The sequence below is a fragment of the Onychostoma macrolepis genome, chromosome 20, assembly GCF_012432095.1.
Source record: "Onychostoma macrolepis isolate SWU-2019 chromosome 20, ASM1243209v1, whole genome shotgun sequence".
In the NCBI taxonomy this organism is placed as follows: domain Eukaryota; kingdom Metazoa; phylum Chordata; class Actinopteri; order Cypriniformes; family Cyprinidae; genus Onychostoma; species Onychostoma macrolepis.
In genome coordinates this window covers 10,756,783-10,772,954 of record NC_081174.1, presented here as the reverse complement: position 1 = coordinate 10,772,954, position 16,172 = coordinate 10,756,783, and the positions used below count along the sequence as shown (strand labels likewise).

General features: G+C 35.8%; 1 protein-coding gene across 1 annotated transcript in view; it reads right to left on the bottom strand.

Annotated features, from left to right (window-relative positions):
• dab1a (DAB adaptor protein 1a) overlaps nt 1-16,172 on the bottom strand; it is a 182,388-nt gene that overhangs the window by 4,213 nt on the left and 162,003 nt on the right. Inside the window, 3 exon segments of the mRNA XM_058756109.1 lie at nt 6,558-6,635; nt 10,034-10,158; nt 13,299-13,907. Of these exon segments, the coding sequence (XP_058612092.1) occupies nt 6,558-6,635; nt 10,034-10,158; nt 13,299-13,907 (812 nt within the window).

The following is a 16,172-nucleotide window of genomic DNA, read 5'->3' as shown; positions in this document are numbered from 1 at the left end:
TTCCGCCCACTGCGGGCACTCGAACGGACACACGGAGCGAGAGATGACAGGATAAGTGTTTTAGAGAGCAGGAATGAGATTGAGAGAAACAGTCAGGGGATAAAATGAATGGAACGGAGGAAAAAAGAGGAAAGCCGAGTGAAAAGCAGTGGTGGGAGGAGGTATAAAGAGGGGAAGGAAGGAATGGATGACTAAGCAGGTGAGAGGTAGAGAAAAGGAAATAGATTAGTCAACCCTGCTGAGTGAAAGTGGTAGAGGAAATGAAAGAAATGGAAGAGAGGCTATTGCCATGTCCACTTTTTATAAGCAAAGTCTCTGTAAGGTAAGTCATTTCACTCAGCGGCCATTTTGGTTACATCTCAGGCAGCTATTTCCAGTCATGCTATCTCTAAATACATACATATCTTACTGACCCCAAACTTTTAAATGGCAGCATATACATGTACAACTGTATTGTATAAGTTACTTCCAGTTGTGTATTTCAGCTACAGCACAACAAAGTTTGATGGACAACTAATTGCAGTTGTTAAATCCACATACCTGCACAGTTCAAAGCATGCTTGTTCTCTGACATAATGTCATTAATAATCGCTGTAATCGGTTTCTCCTTTAATTATTTTTTTATTTCCCCCTGTTGATTCCATAGATGTATGTGCGTAAGAGCACGAGAGGTTTATTCATTGACATTTTACTTATTTTTGTAAGGGTATAATTATTGAAAACACTTTCTTTGTAGAGAAATGCAATTTCAGCTGGTCTACTATATATTTTAAGCCATTATTTTCAGGTTGATTGTTTTTTAGTAAGATCTGGCAACACTGCTATTGGCTCATATGCCAACAGATGGTCACTGTCACTGAACACCGGCATAGAGACAGCACAGACCATGACAACAACATCCTCAGTCAACCTGTATTACAATCCTACAGCGGCAATGACGGCCAACCGCACAGTATACATACAGCCATACTGCTTCAAGCACAGTAAACACAGTATTATTATGGACAGCTGAGCTTATTCTAAACAACAGATCACATTGATCATTCTTGCTGCGCTTCTGTATGGTGAATTACCACACGTAAATACTATAAAAACACAATCCACAATCCAATGCAGTTTAGTTAAAAAACACACCAATTACTTTAATATTCTGAGTCTGAAAACACAATGACCATGTTTACATGTTTACTATTGAAATATTCCTATATACGTGTAATCAGAATATTGCAAACTCCTTTTCTTTTCTGGGAATAATAGACAAGCTCTTGCCAATTAGTATGCTGCATTTGAGACAATAATTTAATCAGCTCATTAGTTCTAATTCATGTCTTTTCAATAGCATGATGATTTGCAAAATGTTGGGAATGAGATCTTGTAACATAAGCCATGAGATTTATTTTATTGTTTGTAAAATGAAAAAAATAAAAAAGTTTTGTTTGGACAGGCAGACATAAATAAATAGCCTATTCAGTTGAGGTGGATATTCTGAATAAAAATGATTATTAATACAGGAATATGCCAGCTGCTTTATTCAGATTTCTATAAACCTGAATATTGGCTCTATCTTGGTATAGCAATCAGGTTAATAAGTTTAATTGATGCTTGCACAACCGGAATATTATTAAAGTGCCCCTATTATGGATTTTTGAAAATGACCTTTCATGCAGTGTGTAACACAGCTCTAAGTGAATGAAAACATCCTGCAAAGTTTTAAATCTGAAAGTGCACCGTGTATAAAAAGTTATTGTCTCTCAAAAGAAAGAGTCGACTCTGAATAATTGAAATGAGTAGTTTTTAAAACGAATCCCAAGCCGTTTCATGTTGACGTCAACATGAAACATTAGCATATTGCGCGCGTAGATATTGGAAAACTTGATTTTCGCGTTGATCTGAATGAAAATGCTAATTAATTCTTTGTCACTAGGTGCCCCTTTTGGAGCGGTAAAAAAAGCTTTTTCCCCAGTAATGGCTGTACACAAAGCAGCACTGCACTCACAAAAGCTGCTTTATCAGGCATTACAGGCAAGATGAAATGGAAATGAGACAGCACCAATCACCGCAGATTAGCGTCACGCAAAGGAAGGGTTTGGAAAAATGAATCGTTGAGCTAATCGTTTAGGAGTCGTTGAGCAAGTAAGGTAAAAATAAATGCATATTATAAGACAATGAAAGTGTTTTTTGACCTTGCATGAATGTCAACCTGTTGTTGGGGACTCCCAAAACCAAAATATGAACCTTTCATTACCCATAATAGGGGCACTTTAACATCAGCAACGGCTGTTACTCTCTACATGATTTGAGAGTACCGCAAAGAAAGATACAGAGCGAGAGAGTCTTTCATAACATGCAGAATTGACGAACTACATGTAAACGATGTCAAAATAATGGAGTTCCTTTGGAATTCTTCAGCTTTTAAGAACTGCCGGTTTCTCTGGTAGTGGGCGGAACTTATGCGCATACGACAATCTCGTTGGTTCGTGCTCACCTATTATCGTCCATGTTTTGATTTCAGCAAATTCAATTCGAGTGAATGCAGACAACGTGACTAATATTCATGAACCCAGCAGCTTATTAATCCTTAGTGCGTTTTATATTGTTAGTAGAATTCGAAACTAAATGACAAACAATAGGCTATCTTAAGCACCACCACCAGTCTTAAGTTCAGTCAACATGATAAATATGCATTCATACGTGGTTATTCTAATTACTAAAGTTCTATCATCATATAATGCTAAATTATCATAATATCACATGCTTGACTGACTGATGCTAAGTGTCAGATATATATATATATATAAAAAAAAAAAAAAAAACCTGTGCCATTTTACAAACATAAGCTTTAATTGGTTGAAAATATTTACAATACTATACTGAATTTGATAGGTGTCTCTCACATTGTCCCACAGAAATATTAAAATAGTGTAGATTAGTGTACAATGTTTTATAATAATAATTTATTCTATTTAGTGTCCATTTCATTCATTTAACATATTTAATATTGGGGGCATCCAAGTTATTTGAACATATATATATATATATATATATATATATATATATATATAAAAAGTAACGCAATAGTTACTTTCCCTGGTAATTAGTTACTTTTATAATGATGTAACTCAGTTACTAACTCATTTACTATTTGTGAGAAGTAACTAGTAACTATAATTACTTTATTAGCTGTTTTCCTTCATTCTAGTAATGGACAGCCACATCTGCTGTACAGTCTGTGTGTTTATAGGGCTGTACGTAGGTGTGTTAATATTTCAGTGGGGATCAGAGCTTCATTCATCATTAGGCAGGTACAGATGAGGCTGCTACATCAGTCTTCCCTCAGTCAGAGAAACAAGCCTCTGGCTCCCAGAGCCCTTCATTAATGATTCATCCTGATGAGCTCATGTCTCCTCCAGACAGGTACCATAGAGCCATCGCTCACTCTCCCTCAACCGCGCAGAGGCCATTTTGATTTTGGATGTGCAAAGTCTAAAAAGAAATCCTGGTGCTACTTTGTTTCATTCTATGGTGTCCTTAAGAAGTACATATACACTGTGCTTTAAAAATATACTGCTTTTTAAAAAGCTTGGGGTGAGTAATTAAGTGAGTAATTAATTGTTTTAAAATAATACTTATACTTTTATTCAGCAAGGATGCATTAATTTGAAAAAAAGAGACAGTAAAGACATGTATACAAAATATTAAACTTGTTAAATTTACAAAATATTTCTAGTATTTCTGTTTTTTTTGTTGTTTTTTTTACTTTCTATTCATCAAAGAATCCTGATCCTTAAGGAGCAGAACTGTTTTTAACATTGATAATAATAATAAATGTGTCCCGAGCAGCAAATCAGCATTTTATAATGATTTCTGAAGGAAATTGTGACACTGAAGGAATAAATGGCACTTTAAAATATATTCAAAGAGAAAATATTTCATAATATTACTGTTTTGTATTTTGATCAAATAAATGCAGCCTTGGTGAAAATACGATACTTTAAAATAATAATAATAATAATAATTAAACAATCTTACTGACCTCAAACTTTATATACAAATAATAATAAAAAAACTATATTATTATTTTTATTTTATTTTAGTATTTTTGTCTTTCATTTGAATATATTTTGTTTGAAATGAAATTTGCTTATGTTATCAGCATCATACTATTATTTGTACAGTTTAATTTAAAGTAATGTATTATGTGCATTTATCAATAAAGTTACCGGCCAACTGGCTTAGTGTTCATTTAGGATTGTATAACCTCTAGACAGATGAACACAAATAGAAAAGGATGTGTAATTTTTGCAGTATTGCTTGTTTGTTTAATAAAAATGTCACTAAAAGAAAGATCAGAGGTTGTTATACAATTATAGTTGTTCCTCTGAGTTTAAAACAGCAGCATTATTTTATTCTTTTACTCACAATGACAGACGTCAAAGACAAAAAAGAACATATATGTAGCAGTTTGTGTGTCAGACCTAGTGGTTCAGATCAGTTCACTGTGTTGTGTGCTGTGATGAGTGACAATATAAAAACATTCATGACCTCATTTTGTATATCAGAAAATGACACGACACAGATACTTAGATGAGGAGCATTCATGCTGTTCATGGGTATGCCATGCTACACTTCTGTGTAAAAAATAAGTTTAAAAGCATTGATACTCACACACATCAGGAGGCTTTATGAGATTAAAGGGACACACACACACTCTCACTCATACTCTGTCATAAACAAAACAAAATTACGCCATAAAGGCATATAAACCATATTCCCATGAGATGCATACCAGCATAAGAGTGATCGCAGCAGCAGGCAGGGACGGCGAGATGAGATACGGAAAGAGAGAGAGAGCAAGAGAGAGAGAGAGAGAGAGAGAGAGAATGAAGGTAGAGAATAAGGTCACGTTCACACAGTAGCACAATATAGTTGTCAGTCCTGTTTGGAGTACTAAATACAGTTATGCTGATGCAAAGATAATTTGACAGAAAAGGATTAGCAAAATGTATTTTTAGGGCTGTCAATGTTACTATTTTAATTTAATGCCAATTTTCATGTTTTGTTCTGCTTTCTAAAGTACGGAATAGGGTTAGGACCAAGCAATAATAAGAAAATAAAATAAAACCATCTCGAGATTAAAGTCATAATGTGAGATTAAACTCGTTAAATTTAAAGAAAAATGTCAAAATAAAATGTTGAGAATAAAATCATAAAATTTTGAAAAAACAGTTGTGTTTCAAGAAAAAAAGTTGAAATAAAATGTTGAGAATAAATGCATTAAATTACGAGAAAAAAGTCTTGTTTTGAGAAAAACTCAATTCATCGAGAAAATTCAATTAAATTTAATGATTTATTCTTAAAATGTTATTTTGACATTTTTCTTGAAATTTAACGAGTTTAATCTTGCATTATAATGACTTTAATCTCGAGATGGTTTTATTATTTCTTCTTATTGCTTGGCCCTAATCCTCTTCAGTATATGTAAAAGAAAGAGAAAATTCCATAACACAGAAATCCAAATATATGACAGTAATATATTTTTCAATTTAAGAATAAAAAAAAAAATTCTAAATAGTATAAAGTTTTATGAATTATCATAAAAATATCATATATTTGGGGTTGATTTTTTTTTTTAAGGTGTCTTTTATTCTCACCAAAGCTGCATTTATCGGATTAAAAATACAGTAAAAACAGCAAAATTGTGAAATATTATTATAGGTTACTGTTTTCTATTTGAATATATTTTAAAACTGAATTTATTACTGTGATGGCAAAGCTGATTTTTTAATGTGATGATCCGTAATATGCTAATAAAAAATCTTATCATTTTTGTTAGTACAATCAGTTTTGTTTAATATTGTTTTCCGAAAATGGTGATACATTTTTTTTTTCCAGAATGAAACAGAGTTTATGAACAGCATGCTGAACAGCATTTATTTGAAGTAGTTTTTTGTAACAATTTAAAGTCTTTACTTTCACTTTTAATCAATTTAATGTGTTCTTGCTGAATAAATTTATTCATTTCTTAAAAAAAACAAAATTCACAAAAATTAATATTGTTCACATTAAATAAACTAGATAATATTTATTCATTTGATTTGACTTTACAGTATAAAAGACTATTATTAATTATTTGGAAATATTTCTAATATCTTTAATATTAACTCCCTTTATAATTAAGAATCCTCATCAAGGTAGAAATTATTTAGTTTAGAAACAAAATAAACAAAACACTAAAAGATACAATAAAAAGTCTCAGATGACTGAATTCATATCTATAATTGTATTAAGAGGACAAATCAGGAGTCACACTTGTTAGTGCACTGACTGTGTGAACGCAGCCTAAGAGAGAGAGAGCAAAACAAGTATAAAGATAAAAGAGAGAAGAAAGAAAGAGCACCACGACACACGGCCAAGATGTGTGGGTCTATGTAATGGTGGTGAGGACGGGTGAAGGCGTGCTGACGTGACGTCATGGTTGTTGGAGCAGGCCGACACGAAGAAGAGAGGAAAAAAGAGGACAGATACCTACCCTGACCTGCCGCTATCTAGCTACCGACCTGAGGACTGTCCGTCTCTGAGCTCTCAGGCTCTGCTTGAGGCTCACTCGCACCCGGAGACTGCTGGGAGTCTCCAGCCTGGAAAAAGAAAGAGAGCGGAGAAGAAAGGAGCGGGAAAGGAAAAAGAAATAGAGAGAGAACAAGAAGAAAGGGACAAGAAAATAAGCAGCAGGAAAAGGAAATCCATAGTAAATCCAACAGTTTACATGTTTTTTCCTGCAACAGTAAGAACATAGAAGCATAGGCAATGCTGTAAATGCACAAAAAGAGAAAGCATCTATCCATCCATCCATCTATTCATTCATACATTTATTAATCCACCTTTGTCCACCCACACTGATGTATTCATAAGTTCCCGCACACACACGGCCATTACCAGAGCTGTGAAAACCCCTCAGTTAGAAAGGCTCCTGTATTGTGCTCCCGCATGAAAGGCTTTGGACTAAAGCATTTTGGATTTTTATGAATATTCCCTCTGGAGCTGCACTCTTAACACCTCATCACAGTGTGTGTGGGTGTGCAGTGACTGACTGAGTGAGTGAGTGTGGAGCCCAATGCCATTTCAGCTAGAGTGGGGAGAGACACACACACACACACACACACACACAAGGACTAATTAAACTTTTTGTTCAGCTGAAATATAAAAGAAAGGCGAAAGAGCACTAGTCGAGTTTCCATGGCATTTTCTGATGAGTCACATCTGATAGAGATCAGCAGAGAGAGAGTGTGTGTATATGAAATACAGTGGACGTCACCGCTGGTGTTGTTACAGTGCATCTTAAGCAACCTTTAAAAGGACAGTTCACCAAAAATGACATTAATTTTTGTCATCATTTACTCACTCTCATGTCATAAAATAGGACGTATGACTTGTTCGCTATTTCAGCATGTCTTCTAAAGCCATGTAATAGCTTTAAACGGATAGTCCACCCAAAAATGAATATTGTGTCATGTCTGCTGAACACAAAAAAATTATATTTTGAAGAATGTTGATAAGCTAAACAGTTTCTGTTAACATTGACTTCCATTGTATTTTTATCCATAAAATGAATGTCAATGGAAATTGAAAATGTTACCAAATTATCTTCAAAGTATCTTCTGTGTTCTGCAGAATAAAGAAAGTCATACACATTTGGAACAACGTGACATGAGTAAATGGTGACAATTTTCATTTTTGGGTGGACTATCCCTTTAAAGGGGTCATATGATGCGATTTCAAGTTTTCCTTTCACTTTGGAGTGTTACAAGCTGTTTGTGCTTAGATAAGATCCCTAAAGTTGCATAGATTAAAGTCTCAAAACCAAAGAGATCTTCTTTATAAAAGTTAAGACTCTGCCATGCCCACCTAAAATGGCTCATTCAAACACGCCCCCACGTCTACGTCACGGTGTGGGGAGATTTGCAAAACACCGCCCAAACATATATGCAAAGAAAGAGGGCGTGATTTTTATTCTCGCTGTAGTATTGTTGCTGCCGCCGGCACCATGTCCTGGAGACGCTGTATTTCTTTGTGAAAGCTTCCAAAAGAGGACACATCTAGAAATCAGTGGTTAAATTGTATTTACAACACAGTTCAACCCAAATATTAGAGTGTGTGCAGCGCATTTTAACGGAGGACTATTTCCTGAACCTAGGTGTAGCCTGCCAGCTATACTCAAAGGCTGTTTCTATAAAGTGGGGCAATTCCAACTTTGCAAGGACAGTCTGGTGCTTCTGACTCACAGCCTGTAAGTATGTTTTCTTATTTGAAGAATTTGGCACTGACTATTCAAACGTGAGTTTTGCGCAGTGTAGAGTAGCTCTTGTTGTTTGTCGTTTCTCCGATCACAAATGCAGACATGGTAATGTTTACGCGGCGTGATGCAACGCAATGCGTAAAAAGACAGTATAAGTCATTATAACCAGTAATTATGTCCCGACTGGATGCAACAAATACCTCGTTTATAATGGGTTTTATTGTTTTTGTGTCGTCATGCCGGGACACGGCATCACAACATGGTAAGGGGCGTAACATTTCTGTCACACACTTGAGGTATTCGGCCAATCACAACGCACTGGATAGCTGGCCAATCAGAGCACACCTTGCTTCTCAGAATGATGAGCTTTGTAAAAATCGGCGTGTTTCAGAAAGGCGGAGCATAGAGGAGCAACAATAATGTACAGTATGTGGAAAATAATGTGTTTTTTAAACCTTAAACCGCATAAACACATTAAATTAAACCAAATACACAAAATAATGTTCTTTTTAGCAACGCCATATGACCCCTTTAAGTGACCAACATATTGATGTTAAACATTATTTATAAAGTAAAATATAAAATAAGTAATCTCAGAACAAGATTAGTCGAATCCATGATAAAAAAACGTTTTGTGAACTGGATCAAACGACTCAAAAGAATGATTCGTTCATGAATAGAACATCACTACTGAATAGTTTGGTCAGTTTAAAACATAAATCTAACACGGCTTTTAAAGACCCAGAATACAAACCAAATAAACCACTTTTTTGATGCTTTGAATACTTTTTGAACCTTGAAATCTGTAGTCCATATTCATTGTACTAAAAATAGTTACTAAACTATTTTCTCTTTGCATTCCATAAGAAAGTAAGTGGTTCAGGTTTGAAACAACATGAGAGTGACTAAATCATGTGAGAATTTTTTTATTTTTTATTTCTTTTATGCATTTAGTCTAAAACTGGTGGATAAGATATATATATATATATATATATATATATATATATATATATATATATATATATATATATATATATATTTTTTTTTAAGTGTTACATTCTTTATGAAGTGATAATTCATATGATGAAATATAAATATTAAAAGCACTAGGGAAGAATCAGGTTCACTTTTAATACTGCAGTTTTCATCAGGCTATGTAATATGTATTTATATTTCAACAATATTAATCAGGTAAATCTGCAATCTCTATGATCTTTGAGAAGTATCTCTGTGATTAATAAGGTCATAATGATCATCTTGACAGTTACGCAAGCTCCTTTAACACTTTAATGGGCCCAACAGTGGTTCAGGCAGAGTAGAGGATGCAAAAAAGAATCCAACCTCTCATTTTTATGGTGATAAATCAACTTATCTTAATACAGCAGAAGACATTTTTCTGCTTTTTTTCCTGCTGTATTCTCAAAGAAGTCAGTTCTGTTGAAAGAAACTAAACTTAAACTTTAAGTTTTTATTCTGACTGTATTTTGTGTAATAATTAAGCATGTGTGGGATCGGAAATGAGCATATTGGGAATTGGATTTTTGATGTCCATAAAAATACTTAAAAAATAGTGATCTAAAATATAACTTTTATACATGCCATATACATGCATATGAATCCTAATTTAGATTTGTAATTTTTAAAAATCAATGTACATACAGTATTCTGTCAAGTACACAAGTTATGGAAGTTGAACCCTTTACAACTACATTTCCCACAATCCCATGCAATGGCACTTACAGCATCCTCCTCTCCGCTCCGACTAGGGCTGCCCTCAGCCTCACCAAAAGAGTCATCGGTTGGCGGGTCACTGGCGTGGGATGAGGACTTTGATGGAGAACTCTGCCGGGGGGCCGGGGTAGGTGCTGTACAGAAGCAGAATTATGGTTAGTACTGGGACAAACAGAGTCATTCTTACACTTGTTTATTGCATTATCTGATTTAAGCGTCTGATGTGTTGTCGGGTGACGCTAAGAAGGTACAAACATATTTTTCATCCTGTGGGAGAATAACTAAATATCTGTTGCTGTCTTATAGGAAGGGCACTTAAATTTTCACACTTACATTAAAGACGAGGCTCATTTTTGATCAATTATACGTGAAAACAGGAATAATAAACTGCTTCAGGAAACCATTTGCTGTCACAGCACAGCGCAGCGAATGCTTAATGATAGTTGTATTCAGTCAAGGAAATAGCTTTTGTACTTACATATCTAATGTATTCATTTTCATGTAAGGATTACAATGGGTCTTTTTCTACTTGGTCTCAAGGGGGAAAAAACAACATTATTTTTCAATGCAGAAACAAATTTTTTCCTGTGAATGTGAGACTTCCAATTTATTCGCCGCTGTAGGTAGGCTACATAACTAGAAAAATAGAATAAAAGAGTGCTGTAAACAGTAAAACGTGTGCTACTAAAAAGTGTGTTTGTGATTATAATCAAATGATTTCAATACAAATTGAAATACATGAAACAAATATCAGTTTGCGCCATCGATCAAACTGTTTTTGCACAGCTAAAATAACTGGAACTGTACAAGTGATATGACTTTTACCTCCAATGAAACAAATCAAAACAAGAAGGTTATTGGTTAATAACGACTACAGTTTTATTTTTCTTGCACAAAGCCATCAAATAGCTTCTGAAGATTTTGCATGTAGTTGTGTACAACAGAATTTAATTTTTTTGTGAAATATATCCAACTACAAATATTTTGTTGCAGACCTACTAGCACTAGCATGATGCTAACAATGCTAAAGTCATTAGCTTGGCTCTCAGAGAACAAACAAACTGACAGAATATATCCTGAATATGCTGTAAGTGTTTTAAAATCATTAAAAAAAATCATGTTATGATCTCATCTAAGGTTTTGGATTTGTTATTATTGTAAAAATCCATGTTGAGGCAGGTTTATGGTTAAAAGCTGAATATAATACACAACTTTTAAAACTAAATTTAAAGATTTTAAAACACCAGCCATCAAACACTTGTCGACTTTGTAAACGGTATATGGGCATCACATACTAAATGACTGTGTTTAAACTTTCAAGTCATTCTGGACACAAGAAACTGAAGCAGAAACAAACGCAAACATGTTTAATATTCTCTGATTCAATGGAATCGGAGTCTGGAACTAAAAAAGTCGGTACCCTACATAAACTACACAATTTATTTGAAAGGCTGAGTAAAAGTTACTTTCTGTTGGTTTGGGTTAGTTGATGTGGTCTATGTTTTAAAATCACTATGAAATTAAAATTGACAATTATTTTTTTAAAGCAATATTAAAGTGTTTATTATAAATGATTTATCCATGAACAATGATCAAACAATCAAATCACTTCCCAGTGTACAATATCTAGTCCTGCTCAACAGTTTTGTTTCATTCAAGAAGCCGATTCCCTCAGATAACATCACAATAGGGAAAAAAGGCTGTCGCAACTTCCGTTTCATGCCAACTCTAAGCCTCTTCAAATAAAAAAAATCACTTCTATCACCATTCAGTGGCTATTTTGCCTCAAAACTGGAGCGAGCTGTACCTAGGGGAATATATTTTGGGTTTTGCGCACACAAGTCATGATCAGTGTAAGTAAACTTATGCATTTAAGCCCAAAACCTGTAAGAAAGTGTCCTGTGTTGACCGAAATCCCTTATTGACACCTAATAAATGAGTATGTCTCTCACGGAGGGACTGCTTGTGTGTAAACGTGCGACGGTGTGGCGTTCCGTCGCAGCAATAATTAGCACTACAGGAGCGAGAGGATCCAAACAGGCCCAACACACAGCGCAGGACTCCCTAGAGATCAGTGATAATTACACTGCTTGCCAGAAGCACAGCTGGGCCTGTGACTGACTCTCTCTTTCCCCTGCCGTCGTTCCCCACCGCAGTACTAATTGTCATTTTCACGCTGACTAAAGACAATGCCTTCTGGGCAACAGCATCAAAGCCCACCTTTCAACCTCTGAGTGAAAACGGATGTGTTGATGAAAGACGGGATGAGGTGCGAGTTTGAAGTTCTGTAGTGGGAAACGGATAAAGCCTGTCTAGCCGTGTCAGCACTCTTAAAGGCTTGCGATGAGAGAGGCGCGAGAGAGAAAGGCACGTGGTGCGATACTAAGTTCTTCTATGTGGGATTTGTTTTCTTTGTTGATGTATCGTATTTAGGGTCTATGGAGCTTCAGGGTAATGCGATTCTGCTGGTCCTGAAACAACATTTCTGATATAAAAACTACATCCTAAACTGATCCTTAAGCCTAACTCTACCATTACCAACCTCTAAAATCATTTTAAAACATATATTCAGGTCAGCTTGCAAAATCTATAGTGTGCATATCTGACCTGCTCATCTTGCATCACATGACCCTGAAAAATGAAAAGGAAAGGAAAATTGCAGCTTTCTAAACATAATTATTATGTTTCCAAACCGAGATATAATCATTTACATGTTGGCTGTTATAAACTCTAGCTGTTGAAATAAATAAATGGAAGTTGCCAACCATTTTAGACATTATCTGATAGATTTATTCAAACATGTATTAAATAATTAAGACATCAGTGAAAGGTTAATTGGGGTTCCTGTGGCTGTGGAGGCATTCCTGTAGCTAACAATGCTAAAAGTCACATGTTTAGGTTGTAAAATGTCATGTGGTGCGGCTCTTCAAAAATATATTATTTATTTATTGATTGACTGATTGAAAATAATGATCATGCTGATATGTTCACTCAAGTGTATTCAAAGTGTAAGGAAAAATGACTTTTTATTTGATGGTTAAACCACATGCAATTTTGAACTGACTAGAACTGGCCTAAAACTATTCCTGAAAATGGTGTAAAAGTTTCACAAAACCATATGAAACCAACATAAATATGATGATTTTATTTGTAAGAACTTCTAACTTCTAAAATCAGGTTATTTCAACTCATATCCCAAATTCTACATAAACAGCCCCAACTTCCGAGTCAAAATCATAGAACGAATTCCATATGTCTGAAACCTCCTACTCACGTGAGTTGGTGGAGGGCGTGGTGGAGGTGACGGGCGTGAGGTTCATCTGCGAGATGTCAAAGTCATCGCAGTCGTCCGTATCCTGCGCCATTCCCACTCTGCTGAAGTAGCTGGTGAAAGCGTCTGTGGCGCAGGACAGGTTAGGCTGCTCGCTCTTCCTGGCAGGCATGGTGGGCGGCTTTGCCATCTGGAAGTCCTTAAACATCTCCTTGCTCATCTTTGCCTGTCTCTGCAGCGTGCGTTCTCCGTGCTGCGGACTGGAGGCTGTGGAGGCCGATGTTCCCGCCACGGCTCCGGCCATGGCTGCCATGGGCGTCTCGCAGGACGCGGGCACCGCCATGGGAGCCAGTGTCTGAAACATGGCAGCAGGAAGCGGCCCTACTGTCTGGGCAGGCATGAAAGCGGCAGGCGAAAAGTGAGCCCCTGCCATTGCAGCCCACTGTTGCTGGGTGGCAGGGAAAAGGTTGGCTTGACCCCAGATCAGAGGCTGAGCGCCCGGTAAGACCTGCGCGACGGGAACTGGGGACTGGACGCCAAACGCTAATGGAGCCTGAGCAGCGAACTGTTGCTGCGCCCACGCGGGCGGCACGGCTCCCATCGTCACGTAACCTAAAGAACAGAGACAATTAGACTTTTAGGGTGTGTTTACACAACAACAATTGTACAAAACAGAAAAGTTTTTGCTTTCGTTCACGTGGATCCACAAAAATGACTTGCCATAAAACACTGTATTATGCATGCCAGGCCAGTAGTGGGCAATGTTACTTTGAAAAGAAGCACTACGTCTGTGCACATACACATTTATATAGACTGAATACTTAATACACATGCAAATGACGTCACCATTTTCGCATCTTCATAGTTTACGCAGAGTCGTATTGTTTTTGAAACCCGTTCATAAACACCCACTTTGAAACCCATTTTCAAAAGTTTGCATTTTCATGATTATGTGTCAAGGTCTTTATATGACCCTTTTATGACAATGCAAGGTAGTCCAGGTTTTAAAATGTCATGTGGTGCGACTCTTCAAAAACATAATATTAATTTCTTTATTGATCGATTGAAAATAATGATCATGCCGATATGTTCACTCGTGTATTCAAGATGTAAGGAAAATGACTTTTTTTGATGGTTAAACCATAAACAATTTTGAAAACAGAAAAGCTTTTGCTTTTGTTTTTGTACACATGCACACGACTTCACTGTTTTCGTATTTTCGTAGTCTATGCAGAGACGATAATGGTATTAAACACCCACTTTGAAACCCATTTTCCCATTGTGTAAATGAACAGCCAAAACACATAAAAAGTTTTCCGTTTTTAGTTGAAAATGGTGTTATGTAAACACCCCCTTAGTTCACAAAGCTCCATCAAATGAGATTTTCCCAACAAAATGCTCTGGAAAACATGTACACCTCATTACAAGTTGTGCTGTAACCTTTAGCATTCGCTAAAGGACTTTCAGGCTGCAGCCATAGATCTCTTGATGACTGGGGTAAGATGACCTAGATTTTCATAATGAAAAAGGTCTTTATGGCTCAGATGAACTATTGTAATTACTGCTCACAATAGGCCCGGGCTTAATGAATAGCAACGCCCTTTAAAAGAGGCCATTACAACAGTCTCACCCATTTCACATTGAGGCTTATTTCATTACACATCTTGCTCTTTCTTTCCAATGAGTAACGCTGATTCAAATAATAAAACCCCAAATCGTATCTTATCTCTATGACATGCCACACGCACTGCGGGAGCGTGTCCGGAATATTCCACTGTGTGGCAGAGAGGTGTGATATCAACTGCAGCTGGGCTGCTCACACAATAGGACTTTGTGATGTTCTTTTATCGTTAAAAAACGACCTGGAAACAGTCACAGCTTCTCTGTGTAGGTGTTGCCATTAGCAAGTTAAGAGAAGAATTTGCTGTATTTTCCCGGGATGTAATGTAAATCGCCGTTTTTAGCATATGAAAGGTGCTGTTATTTTCATTCCAAAGCAATTTATACAACGCAATTAATGTCAAATATGCAAAACATAGGAGAAACGCACACAGTCTTGCTGAAGTTTATTTGTATAACACATTTCCCAGACACCGGTACTTTCAGTTGCACTTTAAATGAATTTGTTTAGCCTTGCTGTTTATAATAAAAGTTGTTTATATAATTGATGTTTCTTTTTTACTTATATTTTTCATGTTCTGTTCTAAAGGTTGTTAAATCCAAAGGATTTGTTGTGGAGTGAAGGGAACTAAAATACATGTGTATAGTGTGTAATATTTGGAAATGTATGGTATTTTACACAATTTCTGAATGTAATAATAAAATATTACACACTTCGACTAATCTGTGTTTACTCAATGCATTTTTTTGCAAAGATATGGTAAATATTTGATAAATTCTGTATATTTTTTATTTTCTTTATTTATGATACACAATACTTAAAATTAGGGTTAAATTAGCTTTTTCCGTGCGTAAACTACGAAAATGCGAAAACGGTGACGTCATTTGCATGTGTATTAAGATTTATTTACACTAAATACCATTTAATTAGAACTAAGACATTGTTTTCTAAACGATTTTAATAAATAGTGGAACTGTCACATATTTTCATCTCGTGTTTGGACTTTTTTATGCTGCAGTTCTTCTCTCTGAGTTTACTGTTTCCTGTGCCGGTGTGTAGTTCTTTGATTGGTTCCCCATGTATGTTTTATTTTCTCATTATCCCTTGTCTGTAGGCTATATACAGCCCCTATATATGTTTCCTAAGTTCTTGGTATACATGTTTTCTTTTCTCCTGGATTCTGTTCCAGGTTAGTTTATTCAAACTGCTGCATTTAGATCCCTGTTTCCTCTTGCTTCCCTGCATCTCCTTGTTAA